Below are 23,873 nucleotides of genomic sequence, written 5' to 3'. Positions count from 1 at the left end.
ATATAAAGAGTAGTTGGCTTGGATGGCTGGCTACACTTCTTATTATTCATGAAAGGACAAACGATAGACAAGTTTATCTTGTTCACTCACTTTTGGGTCAAAAGACCCCAGAACAGCCAAGTAAATCTTTTCATCTCAAAATAGATCTGCAACCATGTACTTCCACAATCATTTCCCATCTGCCTGTTATATCTGTTCATGTAACACCATCATCTATCTGGAGCCTATCTCTCCATCAGCCTGACAGACAAATTCAAGATGATGCAGAATGTGTCCCTGTAACGGCCTTGACCCAGGGAAATCTCTTAAGGGGAAATAGCATGGGGTGCGCTGTCTTGCCTATCAACCCCGAACAAATTCTTGCGCCGTCTACCCTGAATTTCAACCTCCCCCCCCCTCACCACCACCTTTTACTTTCACGCTTCACATGCCGAGGTTGTGTGCTCAAGTAGAAAATTGTTGGGGGAAAAAAAAGAGACTGAGGAAAGCCCTGGACTTGCCTTGTCAAGTGGGATTGCACAATTTCACGAAAGAACTTGATAACTTGGAGATTACACAGTTTGCCCCCCTGACATCGAGCCTTGCAGGAGAGAGAAAACAGGTTCTACATCTTAAAGTGACATGATCTCCCTGAACTTTAAGAGTGATTAATTGTCCGGCGGCACTTTTGAAGAGGCTGTGAGAAATATGCCTGTATAGAGTTAACCATTACTGCGGGCCTTTCTTGTAGAATCATGCTACTTTCAAACCTTTAAATTAATTGCTCTGACATGATAAACAAACACAAACGTCTTGAGCTATTGCAAACAATGATTCATCAGGAATATACGTTTTTTTACATTTTACATTAAAGAAAAGGGGATTAGTATATGACTTCGCTCCTTTAGTCATTCTTTGATATGCAGAATGTAAAAGTTGTGGCTCCTTGGAGATGTGTGCCTTTTTACGGGACATTGAGGATCGACCTGAGCTCAGATGTGGTTCTCTTAAAGTGAGGATAATTGTGATGACCTGAAAAAGTAGCAGTCTGTTTTTCTCTCATCATGTTCTGGATAATGATAGTGAGAGTAGCCAAGAAAGCAACTCAAGCAATGGTATAGAATCATCAAACACGATATAAATCAACTTGTGGTAGACATTTACACCTGTACCAAATGTCATGGAAATTTATCAAAAGGTGTTAAGGTTCCCCTCTGAAAACCAGAAACATTTCAATGTAAAGTAATAGGACACTTGCAGACATTACTAAACTAACAGCGATTATTTATCCCAGTCACATATAGCTCTAATATATGTTAGCCAGTCCATCCAGCGAATGGTAATAAATATTTCAAGGGGTAAATTTAAAACTTGAAATAGCATCTGTGCAAAGAAAAGTATTTTTCCTTTTTCCCTGGGAAAATGATATAGATCATACTTATCCACATTAGACACATTTGCTGGCAAGACTGAAGTTGTCAGTGCCTGTATAAAATGTGCTAAAAATAGACACTTGAGCTGACAGCGTTTACTGTCAGCTGCCAGATTTAATGACAGTTTCATTAAATCTGCACAAGTACATTCAAGTAGATCAAAATTTTGCTTGAGTCTACAGTTGTTAATGTGTAAAAGCAACAAATATGAGGTTTAAGCTATCTCCTGTTCAGAGCCAGGTCCAAACAAGAACACAGTACAGCTACTCAGAAATTGTTGGTAACTCAGACATACATTGTTTTGTCAGTTTAATTTGACAGCAAACAAACTGTATAATTAAAAAAAGCAGTTATACAGGAAGATAAGTCTTTGCCTATAGTGTACACAAAATAATACCATTGAAAGAACAACTTCTTGAGAAGTAATGGTGTGTTCAAATTATTTCACAAATTTGAAATGTCAAAGTTTTATGTCAAATAAATCTGTCCAAACGCTCCCTAAAGCCAGATCTGTGACTTGAAAAGTTAGACGTCCTGAACCAACACTGAGTTCAACTTCAATGTTGCCGGATATCATCAAGATGTTTTTCAGGAACTGTGAGACAGGCCTTTTTGTTTGCTTTGGTCTGCAGTGGTTTTCACCTTGAAACCCTCCGATGGATACGATTTCTGTCTAGGTTTTTTCTTGTTTTTGAATCATGAACACTGACATTAAGCGAGGCAGTGCTTTAAGTGTTGTTTCAGTTTCTTTTGTGATCTCTTAGATTAGTGTTGTTGCATTTATGTAGTTGGCCAGCCACTCCTCGGTTCACCACTTTCCCATATTTTTCGCATTTGTAGGTAACGACTCTTGCTGTTGTTGAATATCTTTAATCAGTTTATGATGTCTTGTTTTTTAAAAATATTTTAGCCTACTTCATTTTGTCAAACTATGATTAATTTTGCTTGATTTATACACTGATAATTTGCTGGTTAACTCAGACTGAATTAACTTGAATTTATATCTTGATTTAACGTACTGACAACTCAAAGTAATTTAATACAGTAAATTACATTTATACACCAAACTCAACTCGGCCATCTTGAAGGCGCCAATATTCCTATTAACCAAAAAACTTTACTCCTTTATTGGAATTTCTTTCTGATTCTCCAAACCAAAGAGAAGATATTGCCTACTCATAACTACAGCACATAAGCTCACTCCTAACGGATTCTGTCATTTATTATAAGGTAGTACATAAAGCACAACTGTTTATGAAAACATTTTCAAGTATAACTGGACAGTTCATCAATAAGAGTTGTCCTGATGCTGGCTTTCTATTCTTAAAGGAGCAACAAACCTATAAGTAATGGTGTTTCAAGGTGAAACTTTGCAATATTGGAAAGATTTCCTTGACAGTTGGGACATCTATCCTTGTAGTTGAATGTCAAATAACAAGAGATCAAATTTATCTCTATACATGAAACTTGGACCGGATGATAAAACATCAGACTAATGCTAAATCAGTTTTTTATTCAGAAAGCACATAGTCTAATAAATAAATGTTAGTGTGTTCTGACTTCTCTGGAGGTGGATTGTCATGAATATTCATGATCTTTGCATGTCTAAATGCAAGTAGGCCAGATTCAAAATTTTCCCCAGCCGACTGTCAGATGGGTGATAGCTTTCGCTTGTCTTTTCCTCAGTGCATGTTTTGAGTCCTGGGAGTGATACGCAGACGCTAATTAATCTTGTTGAGTTACACTAATTAGAAAAGTAGCGGCACACATTTGAATATGGGACAGTTTGAGGAATGAAATGACTTAATGTTTCCATCAGAGACATTTTGCGAGGCAGACATCCCCCCGGTATATCTCCAAAAATGTTCACTAGATTTTAGTCTCAGCAGCTGTGATAACTTCCTATAATGGACATTGTCTGTTTTCAGACTAATGCCAAACCACTGCCTTTGGCTAAGACGCGTTTCGTTTGACCCAGATATTCTTCAGTTTTGCACCGCAAAAATTTTCATTTTGATGGTATACCTCTTTGGATTTAGCTACATAAATAATTCATTTCAGAATAATAGCCTCAAGTATAAGAGAACATTGCAGTATTTGGTAATCATTAATAAGTAATTTATTCCCATTCTTTCTGCTCCTTGTCTGAAAAAAAAGGGATTTATGGCAAAGTACTTCATCTAATATCAAATAATTATTGAGCAAAAGTGTGATAAATTAGATTCATGTTATCTCATTTCTGCTGACACAGTTGATTTTAATGCATAAAGAATATGTGCAAAAGTGTTCGCAGACATTTCCTTAATTTTTAATCCTCATTACTGATATTATTTTTGTTAGGTTTCTGAAATACATCCGTGAGGTCGGTATGAGTTTTCAAGGACATGTCTGCGAAGACATCGAAGAAAATGGGAAAAACCTGGGGAGAGGAATTGAAATTTTAATGGAGAGCGGCGGCACCAACACAGCTGACGGCTATGTAACACCTCAGACAGCTTAAATATCACCGCTAATTAACACAGAGAGGTAGGCTGTCTCAGGCATGATGGATGCTCAGAGGGCGCAGATTGTTGCTTTCAACCAACCAGCGATTCCTTTATTAATCAAAGCGTGAGATGAAAAGGCTCTCCCACACCTCGGGGAGAGGAAGATAGCAGGAGCTATTGTTGGGAGGGTTTCAATCACTTGCAGTGAGCCCAGTAATGTGTTTGATCAGGGCACCGCCAAACATTTGTTGGAAGACGGAACGTTTTCTTGCTGTTTGGCGTTTGTTTCTGTAAACCTCTGAACCACCCGTACGTTAATGTGCCACGGCACAGGCAGCTCAGATTTACTGATTGTCAAGGGAGATTTCCATTTGGAGGAAGTATTTTTTTCTACACCTCTGGCGGGAGAGAGGAGAATGTAGAGGGCCACTTATCAGTGTTTTGGGGGAGTCCTCCGTGATGAAGGGAGCCACGCTGGGAACAAGGCGGCACTCCCACACTTCACCTTCCGACTGTGTGATCAGTCTGAGATGATTTCAAACCAAGATGATTTCAGCACTCTGTGCATGAAGATGGAGTGTTATCTCATCCTTTGAGATCTCCTCTCCATCTCCCTCACTTAGGTAGGGCCCATTGTTAAGTGCCAGGGGCCTGTGGGTCCTGTAAATCAGGCGGCGGCAGGAGGGGATGTCTCCCATGGGGGGGGAGAGCGCACTTCCAGCAGCCTTCAGGCTGATCTCATCTTACCTTTCCTTATACTGTAATTAAAAAAGTCAATAGCAAAGAAGAAGGTGCTAAAGGGTATGATCTGCACTTCTTACCTTACGGCTAATATGCCAATACAGGACGGGACTTTTCACCTTCTTAGATTCTTCTTAGATTGTGAGTTTAACCAAAAGCATTTAGGGAGAAATATCCTCCTTTCTCTGCCTGGGTTTCCACTTAAGGGCAACCGATCAAATAACACTTTTCTTGATTTTAGTCAGTGTTGCTAACTCCAGTTACATTTCACTCCAAATAAGGATGCTGCCTACACTCACGTCAGATCACTCTTTCAGTGACTGCCGTCCAGGTAACATTTGACATCTGTTTGCCATCATTTCCATGTCGATGCATATACATTTTTCAAAAATAATCAGAATTAATAAGCCATAAACATGTTCAAATTTTATATGCAAGTCAATTTAATAATGGCTATATTTTTCCCTGTTGCATTATGGCACACCACATCTCCAATTATTTGAATTCTAATTATCTAATAATTTTCTGATGAATTTAATTATGAATTTGTATTAACTATAAGCCCTAAAGAAAACGTAAAAAAAAAAAAACTATATCATTGCGTTTGAGGTAGATTTATGTGATTAATCACATTTTACTTCTTGAATTTAACTACAAAAATAAATTGGCGATGTTCCAATGAAGTGAGATGTAAGTGTAAAAAAATATATAGTTCGTTTTCTTACACGAGCCAAGGGCAAAATACTTCCTGATTCCGCCTCTTCATCACTGGACTGAAAATAGGTCTTCATTTGGTCATGGCTGCCATCTACTGACGAAACTAATGCATTACTGATTTTGAAGAAATCCACTGAACATACTCTGAGCTAATATCAAACTTTTTTGAACATCAGTCTGGCTTTTCAGAAAACTTCATTTACAGTAAAATAAGAAATCTTTATTGACATAGAGTTAACATCTGCAAATATCTTTGTTGCAGAGTACATGATCAGCTTTTACTGTTAAAAAAAGACAACAACAAAGCAAAAACCTTTACTGTGAGCCAAAACTGAACTTATTTCTTTTTAAAAGCAAATGCTGAAAGCCTTTACTCAGGAAACAAAAAAAACTTTACCAAAAATAAAATCTATACAAGCTTATTTCACAAATACATGCAAATTATAAAACAAAGAATGCTCTAATCATTGATTAACTGAAATTTTACAGATGGTTGGTTTTACTTTTAGGAAATAATGGGACTACAGATTATACCTTTGTAAAAACTGATTCACTTTTTGAGTTTAGGCCCAAGAAACACTATTCTCTACACCTAAGACAACATTCATAAGCTGTAGAGAGTCAGTGATTGGTCCTAAACTCAAATCTACACTGCTAATATCAACAGAGTTACCTGACTATTACAACATTTTGTCTAAATAACTGTTAAAACTCAGATGCTGCCCTAAAACTGAAACATCATCTTCGGTCCAGTGATTACAGTCCAGCCTGAAGGAGTTATTTGCCAAAAATGATCCATCTTCACTGAAGATGCTTAAGGTTAAAGGGACCATAAAAAGAAACGACGATGTAATCAAGTAAAAATTCCGTCAGGCAGAGGTCATAATTTAAAATCCATGGATGAATTCATGCCTTAATTTGATCTGCACCAAGATCATACTCAGGATCTAACTGAGAAAATAATCTATACTTAAATAATCCATATGACCAGCACCTGTTTGATTCTATTCTGAACACTAAAAAATGTCCATCTGGCTAATCTAAGTACCTTTATTAAGGGTAAATGTCTGTTGAAGTCACAGGAGCCTCTGGTTAACAAACAGGAACAAGAAGACAGCAGTGTCTTCTAACAGAGACAGTAAACACAATGGATTTACATTTATTTTACGGAAGCACTTAGGAGAAACTAAAAGGATTTAGCAAAAAAAAAAAAGTTCTAACATTTTCCATCCAGTTACTCATGACTGCTGCTAACCACAGGTGCCTAAACATCTGGTTCCCATTAAAACTTGTGAGTCACCTAATTGCTACAACGGTGCGACAAAAACCACTGTAAAACAAAGTCTGTTTTTAATGTTTGGCAATAGGCGCTCCAACTCGACTAATAAAAAGATCAATTAGATGTTAGTGTTTTTCAGGTGAATTATTTTTACACATCCGTGATTGTGCAGCTGTGTTCCAGATGGAGGATTAGAAAATTAAGAAGCTGGTTTAGAGTAGTAGCGGACATGTTATTGGTGGCAATATCAGTTGCAATTAATGCGTTTGTCGTTTTGCGGTTTCGGAGGAGCCAATCAACATCAGGGGAGACGTGGGCTGGTTTTAGACTCTCCAGAGAAAATATACACCACAGAGGGCCTATGTAGGTGGACAGTTTCAAGGTGTTTCTGTTCAAGTAAAAAATAAAATAAAATAAAATAAAATAAACGTTCATGAACCCAGAGTCGAAAGGTGGCTTGGAAACCAAATGCAGTGAGACTCTATCCACAAGGGTGAATATTACATTGGGACACAAAGCACAAATTCATAAAACGTTTGAAGAATGTATGTTGAATTCCAGTCATATGCAATAATAATATTGCACACACCGACACTACAACCGGGTATGCTTGTAATTAATGGTGCAGCTCTACTTTAGGTTTTTTTAATTGGGTGGAAAAATTTATTTTCAGTGTGCATTAAAATAAACTGTCTTGGATTTCCCTCTTTTAGCTAAATGAGTTGATGTAAGCAATTAGTTTTGATGAACGCCTCAGAAATCTGCTGTGAGCTTTATTTTAACTGTAGTGCGTTTGTGATGGATATCTAAAGATTTTGCGCTAAAACATACTTAAATGCGGTGTGGTTTTGCGTGTCTTTCTCAGTAACACGTTCCTGCGCAGTGGGATGAGCTGCAAGTCGGAAGGAGATTTAAAAGGGAGAGACTCGGAAATTGAGAGTACCTAGCGGTGTCTTTTCCACTTCACTTATTGCCATAACCTCATGTTCGAATCAGTCCATTTGCTTTTGCTCATGTATGAGAACTCAACTACGATGAGGTGTGAAGAGCAAACTATAGTTTGGCTGTCTTTAGCTAAGGTTACTTTCAGAGTAAAACTCCCGTGAGTGATGTCGTGAAGCTGCAGGCAGGTGTTAGGAAGCTGAGGGTCAAACAGTCAGACGGTTGTTGGAGGGATGAAGGGGACTCCAGGAAGCTGTATGGGCAGATGCATCCTGGGAGTACTGGTTTTCCTCTTTGCTCATGCCAGCCGTACACAGCCGCCGGTGTCTTAGCAGCCTGTCAGTCCGTGAAAAGTTCTGCAGAAAGCCAAACAAAGTTGCTGGTTCAAAAAAATGCAGAAGCCAATGGGATCTGCAGGATTTGGACTCTAGAGCATGTTAAAAATCACTGTAATGGAAACTATTACAGACGGACCTGATGGCATCGATCACACTGGTACGGCTTCTCTCCACTGTGCACCCTCTTGTGTCTGTCCAGGTGGTACCGCTGAATGAACCGCATATCACATGCATCACAAGCATATGGCTTTTCCCCTAGAAACAATTGGAGGCGTGAGCAATTTTTCAAAATGTCCAAGAACGTCCTGTGTTCTGACCTATTCCAGTTACACACATTAATTTATGTTGCAAGTTTTATATTTTATTTGCCTGAACTCTGCTTTCAGGTGCTCACCTGTATGTGTGAGAATATGTCGCTTGAGGTGGTAGCTGCTCCGGAAAGCCCCGTAGCAGTGATCGCAGATGAAGTTCTTCTGAACTCTTAAGGAACTGTCGTCGTCCATATCCATGTGCGGAATCAACACCTCCACTTTCTCTTTTACCTTGTGGGACGACTTTTTGTGTTTCTTCTTGGGCTGCAAATTCTGGTTTGTCTGGACGTCCTTCCCATCGATAATCCTCGATGTGTGATATTCCCCATCTTTCCGGATTAGCTGTTAAGACAGGAAAAAACATAACAGACTGGATATAGTAGAAGCATACATTTGGGATAAAGGCAAGAACAAGGCTTGTAGTGGCTGGATCCTAAAGTGGAGACAAATGATGGAAAAAAAAGGGGCAGTAAAACAGTTCGTGTTAACTCCAGAAATGAAATAATAATTTCATTTATCAAGGAAAAAATGTTTTTAACCAACATGGTCCTACATAAAATATACATGCTCCCTTTATTAAGCCAGGAATTAACTTGTCACATTTTCTTGGTTCCACTTTACAAGCAGATACACCGAGGCCTTACTGCTGTCTGACTTGTAAAATCAGGAAATCAATGAAGTAGAATCTATCTGACAACCTGAAGTAAGCTAAAATATTTTTAAAAAGTAGCACATTATGCATGAACCTGGATCTAGATGACGTTTTGGAGTGGAATTGTAAAAAGTCCCAACTTAAATGAGATGATGCGACATGACCTACAGGGCCAGGATGGTTTGGATAGCTTTTTACTTTAATGTTCTGCTTAAATTTAGCAAAGTACAATTTTTTCTGATTAATTGAAAAATCTTCAGCGTGACAAAAAAAGAAGAAGCAAACGCCAAAGAAGGCGGTTAATATTTTTTCACAGTATGTCTCAACATTATAACATCCTTTTAATGAGTTACATTTCCATTGCCTAATTTGTTTTGCACATAATCAGAAGAAGCAGCAGCAAAAAGGTAGATATGCAAACTTCTAAACACAGAGAGTGGTCTGTGTTTCTCTCACCAGCGGTGGAAGGCTCCCATCTGAAGGATGGCCCATGTGACTGTGATGGCCTTGTCCGTGGTGAACTTGGTGCCCATGATGGTTGAGGCTGTGCTGCGAGTGTGTCTGGTGGTCCTCAGCACTGGACCTGTGGCCATGACCCGAAGAGGACATCATCTTCTTCTGGCTTGGGATGTTGTTGGCTTGCATCAGGGCCATGCTGGACAACACCGCCTCACAGCCCAGCAACCCAGCCTGGCAACACAAACAGCAACATATCAGAGCGTTCCAATGGGTGTGGAGAGGTTGGAGGACTCCTCACGAAGACTTGGGAGCTGGAGGTGGGGGGCTAGAATTAGGGAGTGACACAACAATGCAATCGGGATGGTGATTTTTGGAGATGAAGAGACTTCCACTGACCCATTTCATATGGTCTCGAACTGAATTGTTGGAATGGTGTGTCATCGCCGTGGTTTGAATGCGTGTGTGTTTGAGGGGACAGAAGGGGGCTGGGCTTCACTCAGGATGAGGGGGTGACAGGAGAGACCACAGTCCCCCCCCAAATCATCAGGGGCCAAAGCCTGAAAATAAAGGCACACGGATGGATATGTAACCAAGTACTGAGATCAAACTTTACTGAGAGCTTCTTACTGCGTAAAGCAACCTTAAATGTTTGGTGCACATCTAAATTTCACATAGATGAAACAAAACAGTAAGAAAATTTAATCCAAAGAAAATTTAAGAAAATAAAACACAAAATGAATCAGACTTGTTCTGTAACTCAGATGTGTACCAAGCATGACAATGCAAAACATAAAATAAAATAAAAAATCTAATCAAAATCATTGTTTTATCTCTTTATCTGCTCTCAATATTACACTTTGATGGAATATGATGAAAATGAATGAAGTTCTAGCTAAACAGCTGGTTGTAGTTTAATTTTTTAAAAGTTGAGATAGTGATCTATGAAGCTTATTTTCTAATCCCATTTGTCAAAGTAACAAACTAGAACATTTCCTCAAAACATTGAGGAACACAAACATACACAGAAAACCAGATAACATCCCAAGTAATTAAATGTTATCGCTTTTCCTGCAGTTTTATTTAAACATAGAGGATTAGAGTTACTTGGATGATGGAGAATCTTCACAAACACATAGGCACGTATATGCAGGCTCTTTTTATAAACTAAATCATGAAGCAGAGTATGAAGCAGAGTGCAGCTTCAGACTGTTAGAACAGTCAGACATCAGTTTATGGGAACTCACAGATGTTACAGGAATAAATAGATGAAAATTTGTCTTTGAACAACTGCCAGGAGAGCCATCAGCATGAATGGTTAAATGATTATGGTGGTGTATTTTATAAAAACAAAACAAAAAACAAAAACACCTGTTCTCAGAAAGGGTAAAAACAACAATTTTAAAACAAACATTTTCATGTGAAAACAGCTACAAACCACTAATACAAATTTAAAACGATGACAAAAAAAAAGTCATAAGGTTTATGGTGTTTTTCAGGTGAATCACAATGAACTTTGTGACATCTTAAAGTCACAAAGTTCATTGTGTTTTTATTCAAAACACCAACATGAAGCAGCTCAAAATTTTGAAAAATAAATAATTTTTTACGTGTGTGAATAATCTTTTGCGGTTATTTGATCTATGAGTCTTTTGTGGCATCATATGTTCACCAGCTTTTCATACCTAGTAGAGACTGACGTCTCAACCAATTTGCAGCTGCTTAAAGGCTTATGTGTACTTTAGCAGGCTATTGTATACTGAATCTTTAAAAAGAAAAACATTCAACCGAGCTTCGCTTATCGTTTATTGAATAATCATCTATGAATTCAGAGTGAAATTCCTGCTTCCGACAATTACATGTTTAAACGTCAAATTATTTGCCAAGAGATGCATGCAGTTTTCTCGTGTTATAAAATCACGATTCCTCGGCGAGCAAAAAAAATGAGAATCCGCATTAGTAGAAAAAAAATAAAATAAAATCGTTGATAACATAATCTGCACGAGTCTACTCGAACCACAGCAATATAGCTGCTGATCCTGCAGCTCTGAAACAATAAAGGTTTAGGAACAACTCTAGGGTAGCTACACTGGACCCCCACCCCCGACACAGACAACAACAGCCAGGCAGCAGGCAGAGGCTGGCAGGGCGGGCTCAAAGCCTCCCTCATCGGCCACAGCAGCCAGAGACAGCCGAGCGAAACGTTCCACGGAGCTTAGAGAGCAGCGAATGGAAACTGCTGCTAAGCAAGACACTTACCTTTCGATTTGTAAGGTTTTGGGGATTATTATGTCTTGTCGTGGTTCCAATTTTATCTCAGTTTACAAACACTGACAGGAAGTACTATCACCGGAAGTGCTCCCCGGAGAGAGCTGTGATTGGTCATATAGAGGAGCACGTGACCACTTAACCCGTCTGGTTTGGGGTAGCAGTAGAATGTATTCCTACAGTTATTCTTATAACATTTTAATTACGGATGTTTATAAATGTGCTAAATTATATTTCACAGGATTTTCAAAAAGTAAATTATAGAAGACAAGCAATAAAAGCGAAGTAGGCACACTAAAAATATACAAAATAAAGATAAATACAAATTGTGGGTAACGGTGTATTTATTTATTTATTTTATTTATTTATTTATTTATCCAGGTATGTTGTGTACCAGTGTGGTGTTATATCACTATATTCGTACAGTAAGCTTAGTAAATGATGATTAAGGATGTTTAATGTTTTTCCACAATTTGTGATAACAATTATTTTTGTCACAAATCATTTCCCAGTCTTTCAATTTCATCAAGGAAGAAGTCCATGTCTTTATGGGAAACCAGTGGTGACAATATGGTTATGCGGAAAAAGTTGACCCTGTCTCCAAGAGGTTGGTAGCCGACCATCATGGTGCCTTGTTTCATCATACGTTCCTTGATTACTGGAGCAACCTATAAACAAAACCCAAATGCCATAGAGATAAATAAGATACATTGGGAAACTATAAAATAAGACAAAAATATTTTTTACATTAATATCTACAAAATACATTTGGAAAAATTGGAATTTGACAGCTGAAACCCTGGCACACTATTCAACCACGCACTGAAACAGAAACGCACCTTAGCCAGCCTGTTCTGGTAGTCTGGATTTTTTTCCTTCCCTCTCAGACTTGGGGGGATGAACCAGAAGCACACATTCACAAACTCCGGCTGTCCACGGAAGTAAAGTTTCAATATATAGTAAAACGATTTTGTTGAAAAATAATATTTTACTTGATTTAGATGTGAACTTACATCCCTCAAAAGTTGGAACCCATCTCTTTTCTTCATTTGATCCACCACATACCTGCAAAATAAAAACAAACAAAACAAAAAAACAGTGAAAAACTTGTCAATTATTTTTTTATTCATTTTCTTGACTTACCACTAGCTTATTTAAGCAAATGTAAGCAAGAAGAAACATTTGTTTTGGAATGTAATAATTATAGCCTGAAGTATTTTGTATTATTTTGTAAATCTTTGGAAAAGTTAAAACACTTAAACTGTGAACCTATTTAACTAAAATTAAGTATGCATGGTGGTAACTTAGCTATTTATTGAATAAATACAGATGTACTAAATCTTGGTCCACCTATTTTTAGGTTAGACATGCCAGGGTTCAGGTTTTCAGATAGAGAGAGGTGGAACATGTTTAAACTGTTTAAACATTAGTTTGTTTTAGTGACATTTTTAACTATTTTAAACAGAGTGTATTCATGCATTATTAGCTTTGACAGCTTTAACAAAACAAAAAGGAAGGAACATAAATAAAACCAGATATACAGAAAGGCCCCCCACAAGTATTACTGCACCTGCAGGCTACTCAGAAAAATGAAATATTTCACAACGTTTTTTTATTTTTATTTTTTCTTACCTTGCATGGAGAAAAGCTTTGTCTACACGCTGTTCCAGCCCAGCTGAGCCGACTGCTTTCCACATCAGCCACAGCTTCAGACAGTCCACCTTGCGGCTGCACTGCACAGTCTTATCCCCAATGTCCAGATTCACATCATAAAATTTGTCTTGCTGGAACAGATATGTTGCGTTTGCACAGTGGCACTTCTTCAGTAAGTCCTGCGGAAACAACATTTGTTTATGATAAAAAGAAAAAAAATCAATGCAAAATTTTGACTATATCATCCAGAGCAAAACCCAACCGTTGTATCCTTAAGAAGCAGGACAGAACACTGCAGGCCAGCGACCAGCATCTTGTGTGGATTCCAGGCTACTGAGTTTGCCCTGCAGATACACAAGTGCCAACACATTAACAAACACTGTACACGTAGCAAACCTGCTGACGACGTGACTGAAACCTCTGCTGCGCTGCAAATACGCAAATCAAAATACCTACTTTAATTTAGAAAAGCAATACTTTTTAAAACTAAATTAATACCTGTGAACTCCTTTCATCAGATGACTGTGTTTCTTGGAAAACAGCACGCTTCCTCCCCAGGCAGCCTGAGACAAGCGATTAAACAACAACAAAACGCCCCCACACCCCCGATGTTTTAAACAAATACAGCAAAATCAGAAGGCTTTGACATAAAGTATTATCTCACTGGAGGACTCACGTCAACGTGCAGCCACAGCTTGTGTTTGTCACAAACATTGGCGATGCGATCCAGCGGATCAAAGGCCCCCTGGACCGTAGTGCCCGATGTGCAGCTCACAAGGAATGGTACTGCGCCCTAACAGAAGAAAACATTAACTCATTATCTCTTGCAAAAGTATTATTACCTGGTGGACATTCTGACACTTTGACACATTACAAACTTCAATTTATTTGATTAGGATTTTAGGGGACAGACCAATATTAAGTGTAACATCATGAAGTGGGAAGAAATTGTACAGATTCAGGGTTAAATAAAACTTTAGTGCCTTTAGGAGTTAATCTAATTACATACTAGAAATTAGATTACAAGTAGTCCACATGTGTGTAATTCAATGAAATTCCAGCTGTTCTGTGAAGGCTTAAGGTATTTGTTAGATAACATTAGTGGACAAGCTTCAACATGAAGACCAGGGAACACAGCAGACATATAAAGGGAGAAAGTTGTGAATTTATACCATCCCAACCAGGAAACGTGATCGTGGCAGCTTCATGCCTTTCATCAGCAGGGACAGATAAATTGGTCAGAGTTGATGGTAAGAGAGATGGAGCAGGGTGATCATGGAACCCAATAAGAACTCCAGTCTAAAGTCAATAAACTTTAGACTGGAGTGGACATCTGCATTCAGGACAACAATTCTAAACCATACAACCCGAGCTACAATAAAAGTGTGTTTATGTGTTACAATGAACCAGTTAAAGTACAAGCCTAAATCAAAGTAAGAATCTGTGGCCAAGCCTGGATATTGCTGTTCACAGACAGTTTCTATCCAATCTGACTGAGGCTGACTTACTTTGGAAGAGAATGGGCAAAAATGTCAGTCTCTAATGGTGCCAAGCTGACAGAGATAACCCAAAGGACTGTAGCTGTAACTGCAGTGAAAGGTGCTTCTACAAAGTATTGACTCTGTGTTGTTGATTAAAACATCACATCACTTTTTTAAGAATCCTATTTGGAAATAACGTATTTTCCTTTTACTTCCCAGTTACGCAGGGAATTTGTGTTGGTTCATCAATAAACATCTCAATAAAATACAATGAAGGATGCGGTTTTTATTATGTCATAATGTGAAAAGGTTACACGCTGGTAAATATTACGCAACATACATTATCTAAGACGGTCAAGGTTACAGTAGATTATATAGCAATCCTTTTATCTTACGTTTCTAAACATACACTGAACTAGAGAACATTTACCTGAGATTTTGAAAGCTCTATTTTTTCATCCAGGTCTTCTGGGATCATGCGACCTCTAGTAAGTATAAACACATTAATGAGCACAGCAAAGTAATAGTCTAACAGTTTAATTTTAATTGCTGAGGTCTATAATGAATGTACCTTCAATGTCAGAGGGAATTTATTCTTTTGAATAATCTCTGTGATTATCATAGGTAGTAAATGTAAAATGAGCTCCACTGACACTATGAACATACATACATATGTCTGGCATTTTTGAAAACAAGTGAGTAAGAATGAAAGAACAATTACCCATCATCCACTTTTACCAAGATGACATTGTCCATCCCAAAACCCATAAATGCAGCCCCCTTTTTCACAGAGTAATGGCTCTAGGGAAAAAAAAATACACAGAAATATAATTAACTAGGTAAAATCAAGTTTAAGTTTCTGTTTATAATGCATTTCTTAAGAATCAATAGTTCTATGGATTTTTTCGTGTCCTAACTGGTTTTAGGATAGAGAAGCTTTGCAAGAGCTACAACTTCAGTAAAGAAGTAAAAAAACAAATCAGAGTTTCCAAGTTATATATAGAAACACAAACCTTGTGCTTCCTAACTTTTGGCCCGCCTTATGCATTCTGAACATCACTTAATTCTCTCAGGTACTGTATGCAGTGCTGTAAAGCCCTTCGTACCTCAGGGGATGTAAAGACGGTGAGTTGCGGGAGACTCCACAGGCCCTGGCTTTTGACCTCTGGGTAGAGTCTGTAGCGTGCAAGGTTCATGGCGTACATGTTGGAGGTGGAGCCTCCAGGGCAGAAAAGCCCGTCTCCTTCTGTCCAGCCCACCAGCGCACGAAGCCCTCTGAGCACCTCAGCCTCCATCAGCACAAACACTGGTGCCACTTCATAAGTGAAGCTATAAATCACATACAAAGTGTGTGATCGTTTTTGTTTTTTATTGTGAGAGTTTTTATTATTGAGAGTTTTCATATTAAAAAGGGTAGAATATGTACTGTATGCATTACCACACTTTTCAGATTTTTGTTTATTAAAGAAAAATTGTAAATTATGTCCCTTTCCCCCCCCATTTCACAGCATGTACTACTTTGTGCTGGTCTATGAGGTACAATTAAAAAAATTGCACTGAAATTAGTTATGCAATTTGACAAAATGTAAAATAAATCAGGATACATGTAAACTTTTGCAAGATAGTGTAAAAAAAAAAAAAAAGAAAAAAAAGGCAAATGCACTTTTGATCAGCTATTTAAAGAAGATCAATCAGCTTAAACCGAAAGAATATTCTCAAGTATTTGAGGCTGGAATGACTCATGTCATAACCCTAATCTTTAGTTCCTCCCACAGAGTCAAGTCAGGACTCTGGCTTAGCCATCCCAAAAAGTTAACAGTACCACCAGTGGGAAATAAATGTTAGTGGAATAAAAAAAATGACATCTCCTATGGCTGTGACAAACTTTAGACTTAGCTGTATTCTTTGTCTCTTACAGATTAGTGTTGAGAGCCTCGGAGAGGAAACGTCCAGCCAAAGAGTGATAGTCAACGCCAGCAAACTGCTGATTGAAGAAACGTGGGTGACCTGAAAATATTATAAAACACTCCCATCAGAATCAACAAAAAGCAAAAAAATATATATATGATTAACACTTTTGATCATCTCTGCCAGGTCTTACTTGTCTTAATGCTGTACTTGGCGACATCCCGTACTCTCTGTAGGAGGTTTTCCTGCGGCTCTCCCTTCTCTCTCAGCTCCAGATCCAGCAGCCGGGCCAGCTCCTCCGGCTCCCTCCATTCACACACCTGCACCAGGCGTACACAGATTATGGCTGTTAGTTCAGAAAACCAGTTGTAATCCGACAGTTTGTAATTCTGGTGCTTTAATCTTCAGCGACCTTCTCCTTGACATCCGTCCCTTTGCAGAGCACTTCTTCCACAATAATTTTGAAGGCTTCATGAAGGAAGAGTTGACCGTCTGCGTGGTTGATCAGAGGATCGGTCAGGTCGCCAGCGGTTGGTTCCATTATCTATCGGTCTGCTGCTGTCAGAAGAATTTACAAAGGAAGAATTATTGAAAGAGCTGCCAAACCTATGCAACTTTCATAGATAGCACTAACAGAAAGAGCAGAAACATTCAACAAACCAAAGGTGAGAACAATGTAGGAGGGACTCAACCTTTGATCCACAGTGGAAGTTAATTAATGATGTCTGAGAATAGTCCGGAGAGAGGGGTGAACAGCAGAGTGTAGTGACTTATTACATAGCTGTCACACAAATAGGTATATTTTAATTTACCTATTAAAATAGGTGATTCTCTTCAGTTCGCAACGAAATATGATTGAACTGTCAGATAACATTTCAGATTAAAAAATATGTTTTGTTTAATTTTTACTTTCTTCATGTTCTGATTGAAAAGAGAGTCAGTTGAATTCCACTTATGGATCTGGAATTATTGAAATTTTAAGGTTGTGCAATGCTATGGCTGCTTATTGACAGTCCTGGGAAAGACGTCTCCAAATAAATTCATTAATACTTATTGTAAGAACAATTATTCAGTTAGTTAGAGATCTTTTTTTTTCTTTTCAAAATCCCTAGTTCTCAGTTACATATCACACAACTGAAGCATATTTTCTTATTTCTCTTTACAAAGCCATTTGAAATCTTATTTTGAGCTTCCACCACAGCTTTTCTGTAGTGGAAGCTCAAAAAACTACGGCTGGTTTTGAGTCTTTTCCCAGCATTTCTAAGTTGATTTGGCCAAATTTTTGTAATGTTGAAGGACCAATCGTGATCCATTTTCAGTTTACTGGTAGAGTCCAGGAGAGACTCTACTTGGCTGCACAGTGGCGCAGTTGGTAGAGCTGTTGCCTTGCAGCAAGAAGGTTCTGGGTTCGATTCCTGGCCTGGGGTCTTTCTGCATGGAGTTTGCATGTTCTCCCTGTGTATGCGTGGGTTTTCTCCGGATACTCCGGTTTCCTCCCACAGTCCAAAAACCATGACTGTCAGGTTAATTGGCCTCTCCAAATTGCCCCTAGGTGTGAGTGTGTGTGTGCATGGTTGTGTGTCCTGTGTGTCTCTGTGTTGCCCTGCGACAGACTGGCGACCTGTCCAGGGTGTACCCCGCCTCTCGCCCGAAACGTTGGCTGGAGATGGGCACCAGCACCCCTCCTGACCCCACTGAGGGAAAAAGGGTGCAAGAAAATGGATGGATGGAATGGATGGTAGAGTCCACATTTCTGATTGAGTCCACATCAATGTGTATTTATTTTTCCTGATATTTCGATGAGCCAGTAAATTTTGGCGGGAAAGAGGTCGGCCCATAACATCACAGATCCTCTACTGTGCTTACCACATCGGGTGAATTTCTTTACTTATTCAGCTGGATTGTATTTGGCAGAAAAGCTCAATGTTTGCCTCTTCCTACCAAATCAGAGTTCCAGTCAAAATCTGTTACATTTAACTTCTGATAAAACAGGTTTTCTTAAAGTCATCACTCATAAACAGCCAGTAGTTATTTAGACAGTCGAAACTATAATGGTGTCAAATTTTATTTGTATAGCACGTTTCAGCAGCAAGGCATTTCAAAGTGCTTTACATCATAACAAACACGACAAAAAGTCATGTAACAATCAGAACATTACATTAAGTCAAGTGCCATCATGATATTGGTAAGTGCTTACGTTTCAAATACAGCTCTGACCAGCTGGGTTTTCAGTCGAGTTTTTAAATGCGCTCAGTGTTTCAGCTGTTTTACAGTTTTCTGGAAGTTTGTTCCAGATTTGTGGTGTAACACCATTATATTTTTGAGAATTATTTTTTTTTATCTCATCGAATAAATATATTTCAAGAGAATCTTTGAACATATTTTCTTTGCTAGATAAATTTAAAAGAACTTGTGAAGAACGATCAGTAATTTTCTGAGCATAAGTGAATTATGGAAGGACTATAGATTTATTAAATCATTATTTTAAATCATGAAAAAAAACAGAAACAAAAAGAAATGTAATACAAAAGTATTAAAAAGCATAGTCAAATCTTTACATAAAAGTCTATTCTTTTGTTTTTTTGTGGTAAGAAACCCACTCATCCCAGGGAAAAAACACATTTTCTCTAAAAGTGCTCAGGCTCTCTGAGGGAAGACCTCAGTCAGTCTCCAGTAGACATTCGATGCTCTCAGGAGGAACTCCCAAGTCTTCCTGACTGAGGAGGGAGTGCAGGTGAAGGGCTGTGGCTTCTTCCTTCTTCTGATTGCTCCAGTAGATGAGCATGGCAAAGACTCGCTCCACGTAGGTTCTTTTCTCCTCTTCAATCTGCTCCAATTTCACATTCTTGATGCCCAGACCCTGTATGCCGATCTGCCTCCAATTACTGCCAAGGCCCTGAGCCACAATCATCAGCTGCTTCTCCGTCACCCTGCCACAGCCTGTGAAACAATAACCAGCAGAGCAGCAGATGTTGCGAAAGATGGTTTGACTGTGAGAGGGAAAACATTTCACTGGAGAGGGACTCACCTTTGCGGAGGGCCTTTTTAGCTGGCGTGGGACCTTGTAATTCGGATTCTTCAACTTGTAAAGGAAAAGATATGCTCATATTTGGCATCTTACAAACATTTACTGATGAGACTCTTGAAAACGCAGGAGCTTTTTCTTTGTACCTGATAACAGTGTTTTCACATGCAGATCTTTAACAAAATCAAGCTTGGGAAATGTCTCCTGCATCTCTTTAACCTTCAGCAGGTCCAACATTCCTTGCGCTGCTTCGGGCCCTCTCCGGATGGCATGATCCAAAAGCTCTTGCACCTTTTCACTAGGGACTCGACACGACTGAATCTTCTCGTAGCCCTGATCTGACACCAGATAGCGGGAATGTGCATGCTGCACAACAAAATCTGCGTCCGCTCTGAGAATCTCTATCAGCGTCGCCTTCTGGCCTTTAAGCAGATGAACTACATCTGCAGCTTCTTCAGCCATGGCTGATCGATCCAGCGGGTAAACAATGGAAGACATGCAACAAGATAAGATTATTAACAAAACAAATGTCAGTTTGACAGGTTTTTTTTTTTTACACAGGTGTAGTGAAAATGTTTAAAAATGTTTGAAAGGGGATTGGAAATACTGACTAAAGGTTGACTCAGGATAGATTTGTGGAGCAAATGCTGCAAAATGAGGTCCAAACTGGCAAAGTTAGTGTTTGTTTAACTAGAAATTATAAGTTTCAAGAGTTTGTAAAAACTGAGCTATAAGATTACTTATGAAATGACAACTGCTGTAATTTTTTTGAGTTTATCCCACATGTACAACCTTGAACATCAAATGTACTAAAAATGCCATCTTTCCAACAGAACACTGCATTTTGTGTTGAACAATCGATGCAATTACAGCACTGATTAGCTTTTCATTAGATGATGGATTAGAGTTTAGTTTGTGATTTGTAAAACCTTTAATTTGTGAAAACCCCAATAAATCTGTCATCACTCAAATGTTGATTGATTTTTCTACACAGGCTGTGTAGTTTTTACAGCCCACTTTTATTACTGCATTGCATTATTTTCCAATGTAATGAGACCTTAAAAGATCTTTACCTTTTTCTTGATGCTCACTTCTGGACCAACACCTCCTCAGTGCCAAAAATGTATTATTTTTAATTAAAACATTTTTTTTTAAATCCTTGCTGAAGAAGTTCCAACGAATGGCTGTGCCTCTGTCTGCTGTCGAGTAAAAAGATGCCAGATGTTTTTTGGTCCTACTAACTATACTAAAATAAAATAAATACATAAATAAAAAGACACAAATAATGCAAAGGAATCTACTGTGTTGTAACAACATTTTTAATTGAAGATTTATATCTGAAAAAAGTCATTTTAAAAAATCCAAAGAGTGTAAATTATCAGCTTATCGCAGGGCCAAATCTGTACCATTCTTGAGTTGTAGCCAAGGGGCCACACACATTTATCCCAAGGGCCACAAAAGGCCCACTAACCGCACTTTGTACAACCCTAGTGTAGAATAACTGTCCAGGTCTGAACTACACAGGTGATAATAGTTTTCAATCTGGTTTGTTGTTGTAATATAATAAATTCAACAGCAGTTTCACATATTGCTAACTGTATTTTATAGAATCTGTCAGTGTGAAATATTACAGTCCAAGTTTGAATGGAATAATCCCCGAAATGTGGTCGAAAGCAAAGGAGCAACAAACAGCTTCAAAACCCCCCGTTGGTGAGTTTTCACAAATGTAATAAATGAATCACAAACCACAAACTGTTTAATATATTCTTCATTGACATAACACGTCAGAACGTTACAAGGGTTTTAAACAAAGTCAAAAGTAATAGCGGACTGGCCACTTTTCTCATGCAACAGAATCTGATACAGAAAGTGAAAGCTTCGGGCTTTAGGAATGTTTTATATGCATAACATGCGCTGAGCCATTTCTCTCTCCAACAGGAATCATGACAATAAGCAACAAACAACGCTTATCTAAACATCTTCCTATCATTTACCTCAACAGCTTCTGCCAAATGGAGGGATATTGGGACCTAACTTTTCGCTCTTTTTTCCGTCTTCTTCTTCGTCTTCTTTGATCTCACAGGCGGTTGGCAAACAGCTGAAAGTGAACATTACCGCCACCTTCTGAATTAGAATGTGAACCAGCATGGATACCCTTTATTCTACTGAAAAGTTATGTTGTTTTAAGAACTTATAAAACACCGTACTTCAAATATAGTCGGAATTCAGACGAAGTAACTCAAAAAAAAGTTTGCTCATGAAACTTTGAAGGATATCTGTTTCTCTGTGATATCTTATACATCCTGTAAGTGCACGTCTCCTGTGATTGACCACACTCGGAGTTCTGTAAATTGGCTTACGGTTCTGTCCAAACCACAACTCTAATTTGTGGTCTCCTCTTTTTTCTCCAGCAGGCTTGAAAAAAAAATTAAAAATTTGACTCAATATCACTATACACTTTATCTCCGTCAAACGGACTGATAGTTTTGCAGGTGTTTGCTGCCACCTGGTGGTAAAAATTACCCATTGTAGGCACCCTGAACGGAAGTGCTCTCTTGAACTCTTTTGGACAACAAACACAACATCCACATACAGTAAAAAACAAATGTATTTATATTTGGAGGGATATATATAACGATATAAAATTAAATATCGTTAAAGAATGATGAGTGACATGTTGCCAAAAACAACAAAGTAAAATTTATGTGTACATTAAAAATAAGTAATAGAATTCACGCTAAAACTTAAAATAGCTGCTAGCACATTGTGTCAGTTCTGGATGTGCTGACTTGTAGAATTTACAGCATTTGTTTTAAGGAAGTGCTAAGTGGATATGCAGGTAAAGTGACTGCTGGATTTAAAAGTAAGAAGAAATGTTAGGTTTTTAGTTGAGGTATTTTCTCTTTAGTAATTTTTAATACCAATTTTATTTTTTTTAACAAATACAGTTATCCATGTGGCTATGACTTGTTTGAATGCTTGAATGTCATTTTGCCTGCCAACAAATTAAGTTTTTTTAAATATATTTTGTCACATCACAACCTCAAACTTTTGTGCATTTTATTAGATTTTTTTTCATTGTTAACCAACACAAAGTAGTGCATAATTATAAATCAAGCATAAATCACTTTATTCTTAAGCTTTTAAAAAAAAAATCTGAAAAGCGAACTCACATCTAGGCATAAATTATTCTCAGGTAATACAGCCCCTCTGTGAGAGACCCAAATAAAAATACTCAGCACCCTGTGCACCCCTTCCCCACCTTCCAGCAGGACCTCTATCCTAAACATGCTACCAGAGCTACAATATACTTATTTATGTCAAAGCATGTTCAGGTTAAACTGGCCTAGTTGAACTCCAGATTCAATTAGAAATCTGTGGTAAGGCCTGGGAATTAGTATTCACAGACACTCTCCATTCTAAGATGCCTGAGCTTTAGCTGTTTTGTGAAGACAAATGGACAAAAGTTAATAACGATGTTCATAGCAGGTAGTGAGAGACATGCTTCAAATGACTTGCAGCCATAAATGCAAAGAAATGTGGCTGTATAAAGTAAAGCTACAAGAAGCCTAAATCAAAAGGTAAGTCAGACTCTTCAGAATTAACAAATAAAAAACAAACAAACTGAATAGCATGTCATTTTCATTCCTGATTATAATTATATGTTACTTTGTCTTGGTCTGTTTAATCAAATCCCAATAAAATACACTGAGATTTTTGCTAACATGCAAGGAAATGTATCTTAGCATTTCCTTGTATGGCAACTTCTGCGAGGAACTGCAACACTAGAGCTATATTTAGTAATTAATCTAGTACTACAGCAAAATGAAAGAGACCTGATGGCAACAACTGCATGTCTATTTATTTCCTGCAAATAAGTAGAAACTCTTATTAAAGGATCCAACGCTCCCTGCTGCTCTCATCGTCGCCGATAAACTGTGAACCAAATTTTGCCTCGGTTGACACAACAAGAAGCCGAAGCATTTGTATCGACACGGAGCAGAGCGTTATGGCTCGTACTGTGGAAATAGGATTCAGCAGCCGTGAATAAATACTAGATTTGTATTGAATGAAAAAAAGAGACTCCCTGCGTAAACACTAAATAGAAACTGTGTGCATGAAAGACACAGGATCCATGCAGCAGCAGTATCAAAGTTTAAGGCCTCTGACTCCTACTGGACAACCAGGCTTCACATACCGACAC

At 38.2% G+C, this 23,873-nt stretch overlaps 2 protein-coding genes across 5 annotated transcripts; both read right to left on the bottom strand.

The window, feature by feature from the left end:
* Positions 1-5,560: 5,560 nt before the first annotated feature.
* znf740b (zinc finger protein 740b) lies at positions 5,561-11,714 on the bottom strand. Of its 2 annotated transcripts, XM_008413732.2 has the most exons (6): positions 11,594-11,714; positions 9,734-9,894; positions 9,335-9,568; positions 8,310-8,568; positions 8,052-8,170; positions 5,561-7,933 (listed from the first exon to the last, which is right to left on the bottom strand). In XM_008413732.2, exons 2-6 carry the CDS (start codon positions 9,776-9,778, stop codon positions 7,784-7,786), a joined length of 807 nt encoding a protein of 268 aa, XP_008411954.1. In that variant the 5' UTR covers positions 9,779-9,894; positions 11,594-11,714; the 3' UTR covers positions 5,561-7,783. The 2 variants fall into 2 exon arrangements, with proteins under 2 accessions (XP_008411954.1, XP_008411955.1); XM_008413733.2 differs by lacking the exon at positions 9,734-9,894.
* A 323-nt stretch (positions 11,715-12,037) lies between these two features.
* On the bottom strand, positions 12,038-21,778 carry csad (cysteine sulfinic acid decarboxylase). Of its 3 annotated transcripts, none has more exons than XM_008413735.2 (14): positions 21,664-21,778; positions 17,057-17,202; positions 16,838-16,964; positions 16,653-16,743; positions 15,843-16,065; positions 15,458-15,537; positions 15,167-15,221; positions 13,932-14,048; positions 13,754-13,818; positions 13,518-13,599; positions 13,235-13,434; positions 12,616-12,667; positions 12,442-12,531; positions 12,038-12,270 (listed from the first exon to the last, which is right to left on the bottom strand). In XM_008413735.2, the coding sequence occupies exons 2-14, from the start codon at positions 17,183-17,185 to the stop codon at positions 12,097-12,099; spliced, it is 1,485 nt and encodes a 494-aa protein (XP_008411957.1). In that variant the 5' UTR covers positions 17,186-17,202; positions 21,664-21,778; the 3' UTR covers positions 12,038-12,096. The 3 variants fall into 3 exon arrangements, with proteins under 3 accessions (XP_008411957.1, XP_008411958.1, XP_017161080.1); XM_008413736.2 differs by having other exon boundaries at positions 17,057-17,199; XM_017305591.1 differs by lacking the exon at positions 21,664-21,778 and having other exon boundaries at positions 17,057-17,974.
* Between the last annotated feature and the right edge of the window lie 2,095 nt (positions 21,779-23,873).

Source organism: Poecilia reticulata, linkage group LG7 (genome assembly GCF_000633615.1).
Source record: "Poecilia reticulata strain Guanapo linkage group LG7, Guppy_female_1.0+MT, whole genome shotgun sequence".
NCBI classification, from domain to species: Eukaryota; Metazoa; Chordata; class Actinopteri; order Cyprinodontiformes; family Poeciliidae; genus Poecilia; species Poecilia reticulata.
The sequence above is the reverse complement of the archived record's forward strand: the minus strand, read 5'-3'. Positions and strand labels throughout refer to the sequence as shown.